The sequence below is a fragment of the Bos grunniens genome, chromosome 19 (genome assembly GCF_055505025.1).
Source record: "Bos grunniens cultivar Pamir isolate PY7600 chromosome 19, Bosgru_T2T1.0, whole genome shotgun sequence".
Taxonomy (NCBI): Eukaryota; Metazoa; Chordata; class Mammalia; order Artiodactyla; family Bovidae; genus Bos; species Bos grunniens.
Window position 1 is genome coordinate 8,117,392 of NC_141183.1, and position 6,000 is coordinate 8,123,391.

Here is a 6,000-nt window from a genome sequence, read left to right on the forward strand (position 1 = left end):
TTAAAAGAGAACCCGCTCATCACCGAAATCACCGTAAATTCAACTCGGAGGGGACCACAGGGTCAGCTGCACTGGTCATGGGTCCAGTGTTGTAGTGATGGCAATGCACATCGCACACTGCACCCGCATCCCTTTTGTAAAGCGAGGGCCCCATGGATGTTCCACTGGAGTCCATGAGGCCCGTGGGTAAAGTTATAAAAAAGAAAAAGTTCCTCTTGATAGAACAGGAAAATGACAAACAGAAAGGCAGGACTGCCGGGGACATGGGGTGGGGAAAGCACCAGAGGACCTCAGTGTCCTAAAGCAAAAACAGGTGGGGAGTGGAGGCAGCCTGATGGGGAGGGGCTGGGCCCGGGAGAGGGGACTGAAGGAGCCCACCTGAACCCAGCTCGGGACTCAGCATTCCCAGCGGGAGGGTGACGATGGCAGCAAGACTGGGCAGGAGGTCAAGACTGGGCAGGAGGTCACGCTGGATTTCCTGACATCACCCTCGTCTAAGACAACACAGGAAGGCCGGTTACCTGCAGGCAGGGAATCAGACTTGCACAGGTTTCTTTCACTCAACATCTAGAGGTATTCACAGGTTCTCTAGAAATAAAGTGTCTTCTGACAGTTGTTTGGATAATGACCAAGGGGCTAGGGAATGAATGACAAAAGTAGGCTGGAAGCAGCCTGCAGTGCAAACAGGGTGTTTCCCCCACACTTCTTCTGCTCTTGTCCAAGACGGCCTCCCTTGTGGCCACTGGTCCACCTTCCACCCATCCCAACACCCTGCCCTTTCTCCTCGCCTGTGGTTCCCTCCCAGTCCACTGGGACATCCAAGTGTGAAAAGACTGGATAATTAATGCCAACCACAGGGCTAGTGACTCATGTTTGATGGGGGTACTCAATTCTAGTTAACGACCTATGAAACCTCAGGTGACGGCAAACTATATTTACTTCCACTTTATTTGGGTTCCTCCACTATTATCAGTGTGACTGGATAAGTTACACAACTACTCTGTTCCTCGGGTTCCTTCTCTAAAACAGTAATAATAGTACCTAATTCCCAAGGGTGTTGTACACATAAGTGAGCCAAACGCATAAAGCACTTACCGAGTGTCCAGCACATAGTAACACAGTAAGAAGAAGAACAAGCATTATGTAATCTTTAAATACAAAAGCAATACTCTGCCATCCTTGTAATTCACAATCTCATTTTCTGTCTTTTGGGAATTTCAAAAGATGCCCCTAGATTCTGAAAGATAAACATACCTACATACACACATTCATTCCGTCCCCTCCTGGAGGCTGGTAGACTTTGCCAGGTGTTACTTTAAATGTCCATTACTGTTTTCTTATAAAGTAACAGGAGTGAAGATCATGAGTATTTATAGACGAGGCTTAAAGAAGAAGTCAAAGGTATAATCCACCAGGTCATAAGCTGCAGCATCATCAAACAGGAATGCCTACATCACCGAAACAGAGCGCACCTTCTGGCTTCCCTGTGGAGGAGCACCACCTGCGACACATGGATGCGCCCTCCTGAAGGGGCGCGGCTGGCCCTGTCTGATGGACATCAGGACAGTGTCTGCCAACAGCCAAGAGGCTGCTCTGGGCACCACCCAGCTAAGCTGCTGGTTATTCCACCTGTGCAGGCTCAGTTCAGTGGCTAGAAAGACAGACCTCGTATTTTATTGCAGACAGAGAAAAGGAGGCAGTGACGAGGCCAAGGTCATTCAGAGCAGGTGACAGCCAGCAAGAGCACCCAAGGTTTTTACTTCCAATCACAGGACGCAAACACATGTCCCTCATTGGGTGAAAGTGCCCTTGAGTTGGGCAGAGGGCCAGACAGAGAAGCCAGGAAGACACTGAGGCCTACAAGTTAGAAACCAGAAGCCAAGGGACAAAGATTAAAATCACAGAATAGTGGTGAGATGCCACCGCGCTGTGATCCTACCTGAATAGAATGCAATCAGATGCGCTCAGCCCTGCACCCTGGTTAACCTTACGTAAATTCTTCCTATTACATCACTGAGAACAATTGCTTTTAATGGGCCCAGCACTGGACCAGCGAGGCAAGCAAACCTCACACGCTATGATGCTACACCTAAATAGCTTTCCCCGTGGAAATGCTGGCCTGAGTAGGAGCCAAAAATAAACCCAAAAGCCAATTCCAGAGGGACCTGTCACCAGGAATGCCACACACACACACAAAAACACACACCACCTCACAAAAGGAGGGTGATCGTGAGAGACAGACCGTGAAAACTGTGGCAACTGAGAGCAAGAGACAACGCATGAGAGACGGGAAAGCAAACGAGTGTAAACACGAAGGCCCTAAAGCTGCTCAAACAGCAGCTGGCGCTCTTCCTTACAGGGGCTGCCTGTCCAACCACGACAGGTGGAGATCAGGACGACCCACCATGTTTAGCCAACGCTCAAGAAGGGCAAGAGGCTGTCAGCACTCGGCTTCATTCCAAAAATCTACTCAAAGGATGACCACTGATGGGAAGGCCGAAGTCTCCACACAGGAGACCCATGGCCGAACGGGACAAGCCTCAAGTGGATAAATCAGCTATCACACTGAAGGGGTCAGGAGCTCAAGGAAAGGAAGGAGCACAGACTGGGTGCCTCTTTTTTAGTCCTAAAGAGGCCTATAACTTTCGCTGCTTGAAGCCTCAGGAGTTAGACCATAAATCCTGCAGTTTCCAGAAGAACGACTTATTTTTCTGTTGATAACTTTCACGGTAGTGGCCAGGAGGGGACAGGACTTGCTGACTGTCCTCTTCATCTCTCTTTCTCAATTTGCTCATTAAAAACTTAAAAGAAATTAAGAAACTAAGAGTACTCACAGTCTGCCATATTAACATGAAAACTACAAAAAACACTCCACAGCCTACCAAACAATTCACATTAAAAGGACACTATTTATAAAATGGCAATAGGTGGCAGCTTTAAAAAGAAAAGTTTCCCAAGACTGGCACTGCTTTATCCTATCAATAACTGGGTTCTCAAGTCTCATAACCAGATTAGTGATGGAGGAGGAATCACTCTCGGTCTAATGGTCTTTACAGCACACTGTCCCTTCAATGGGTATATAAGGAGTGGGAAGTGAGAGGGAAAGTCTTCCTAAACCATAATGTCACACGGTCCCAGGCCCCACCCCACCACCCCAGTGGGTGCTCAGGAACAAAACCTCAGGAGCAGAACTGGTCAGGGTCATCTGTGCCTGTGGTTTGCGGTAACAGAGAGCTACCTACCAGGTATAAACTCCCTTCTTTCCCGCCAATAAAACCATTCTCAAGTCCTGACGGAAGCACTAGCTCCTGCCATCTACTCATGGGCACTACGTATCACCCCATCCCAGGATCCCTATGTCCCTGAGGTTTTGCCAAGCTCAGAAGCGGCAGAAACTACAATGGCAAAGAAAACATCACCGCTGGAGCCACGATGGACTTCACCGAATTCAAAGCAAGTCACAAGAGGGCAGCTTCAAAATATATCCAACCTGGGGCCTTAAACTTATTTTCTATTTAATTCCAAAATAGATTATTTTAAGTCAAACTTCATAGAATTACACATTGTGTGAGGAGACAGACTGAGCATAACTGTAAACAAAGTTAACCACCAAAGTCGAGAAGAACAGGAACAACAACTGAGAAACACTGCAGCTCCCAGCAGCGAGCCGGGCCTGCCTCCCTGAGTCCCCGGGCAGCAGGCCCTGGCAGAGGCCAGCGAGCTCCATCCCAGAAGTCACAAACCTCTAGAGGAGATGGTTAGAAAAAACGTTTTTTAAGAACCAGTGGAAAGATGCCGGCAACCCTTCACCAGTGACACAACCTTCGCTAGTGTAACAACACACAAATGCAGTGCATAGGGCAAAAACTCCTGTCTTCCCAACAATACTGGCAGTAATTTTTAACCAGCATTCTGCAGCAAAAGGTCATCTATTCCACATACTTTTGCGTGAACTTATCATTTTCTCTCCGACTCAGAGAAGCTACCGCCTGATCTGTATTTTTCTGAGGGGAAGCCAGGGGTCCTGTGCAGGGATTTCTGTGCCCATGGATGCGCATGTACTGGCTAGGAAAAAGACTCTGCTGGTATCAGTGGTGACTTCTGCCACTAGGAAATGGATCACAGGCTCTTCCGGAGAGTGGGGACTTCTTCCCAGCCAGACCAGTCATCACAGAATCCTGTGCAGGTCGCCTTCGTCTCCCAGATTAACTTCTAAAGTGCCCTCCCCTGAAATCAGACCACTCAACACCCCGGGCAGCTAAAACAGTCCAGGCCTGATTCTCGCCAAGAAATGTTTTCTTGAAGGAGAGGAGGAGGAGGAGATGAAATAGGGGTGAAAGATACAAGAGGCGTGTGTGTCTGTGAATTACTGATAGGAGTTCACACTGGGGGAAAACAAGATATGAAAAGCCACCAAACCAACCCTGGTTCACGGTTTAAGTTTTATGATGATGAACGGGGGAGTCTGCTATTTGCTTAATGGCCTCAGGTAAGACAAATCCTTCAGGTTTCCAAATGGGTGGCTCCTCTCCATCCAGGGTTCTATAGAATTTTTTTTTTTCCCCAAGGAGTCCATCTGTACTTAAGAGAGTCATCAATTCCAGTCAGTAGCTGCCACATCCCTCCCTGCACCCTCAGGGCTATTAATATCAGGGTTCCGATTGTTAATGATTTTACTCAAAGTTCCCTGCAGCAGTTAAAACCAGGCAACAAGCTAAAACACAAAGGGGCTGCTTTTCTTCACCCATAATAACGCATTCTGCAATCCAGTGAACTTCCTGGGGTTTCATGTCTGCCGAGATTTTCACCTCTATCTTTTGTTTTGGAATGCCCATAAGCCCTCCCTGCACGGACCGGCACGGCCTTCCTTTCTGGATGCATAATGCAGTAGGTAGCTGCTCTGGGGGTCAGCAGAACGCCGCTCTGGTGTAAAGCCGAGAGCGTGCCTGCCCCAGGAGTTCCCCCACCGGACTGGGTTCACATACAGGATCTTGAGGCCGACACCGCAGCAGCCTGGCACGGGCTTGCCAGTTCGCCAGTCTTTAGCGTGGGAGAAGCCCGGGGCCCGGTGGCCCAAGGCTGGTGCAATGACTTTGCACCGGAGCGTCCCCGCCGCGGAGGCTTGTCCTCCCATCTCGGCCCCACTGCAGTGTGGCACCACTACCGGGCAGCGCCCTGCACGCCTCCCCTCTCGGCCCAGGGCTCGAGCGGCCGACTCGGTCCCCCGCCGGCCCCCCGGCCCGGCCCCCGCCCGCCGGCCCGCCGCACCTTGGTCTCCTTCACGTGCTGCTTGACGCCCTCCGGGTACCACTGGACGCGCACGTAGCCGCGGCGCAGCGGGCTGGCCCGGCCCTCCTCGTGGCCCGCGCCCCCAGCCTCCGAGCAGCCCGAGCTCCCACGGCCCTCCTCTTCGCCCTCCGAGTCCGAGTCCTCGCCGTGGATGAGGCGCACCAGCCCGAAGTGCACCGAGCCGCGGTAACGGCCCGACACCAGGTCGTGGGAGAAGAGCAACCGCTGCGAGCCGGCTTCGGGGCCAGAGTCCGAGGATGGCCCGGAGCCCGAGTCCGCCGCGGACGCCGGCGCCGGGACCGAGGCGGGGGCTGCGTCCGGGCTCGGGGGCACGTCCGGGACCTGGGCGGGAGCCGGGGCTGCGGGCGCTGACGCTGCGGGATCCGCCATAACTGCGCTGCGCGAGTCTCGGGCGGCGGCGGTGGCGGCGGTGGCGGTGGCGGCGGCGGCGGCAGCAGCGGCGGCGAAAAAGGCACGGGGAGGCGGGGCCTGCCGGCGCCGAGGGGCGGGGCCACGGCGCGCTGACGTGGCTGCGTGCCGCCGTCGTCAGGGAACCGAGATGCGGTTGCTAGGGGCTACTGCCTGGTCGCTAGGGGACGCTGGAGATTCTGCCGCTGGCGAGGGGCGGGGTGGGGAGGGATGGACTGCATGAGGGCGGGGCGGGGCCAGAGGGAGTGAAAGGACGGAGAGAGGAGGCAGGGGTGGGGACCC

General features: G+C 53.0%; 1 protein-coding gene across 2 annotated transcripts in view; it reads right to left on the reverse strand.

Annotated features, from left to right (window-relative positions):
* UBE2O (ubiquitin conjugating enzyme E2 O) overlaps positions 1-5,784 on the reverse strand; it is a 49,245-nt gene extending 43,461 nt beyond the window's left edge. Inside the window, exon 1 of one of the 2 annotated variants that reach the window (XM_086356265.1) lies at positions 5,269-5,784. In XM_086356265.1, the coding sequence (XP_086212391.1) occupies positions 5,269-5,679 (411 nt within the window). In that variant the 5' untranslated portion in view covers positions 5,680-5,784. The remainder of the gene's footprint in view (positions 1-5,268) is intronic. The other variant, XM_086356266.1, reaches the window with a different exon arrangement.
* Positions 5,785-6,000: the final 216 nt, after the last annotated feature.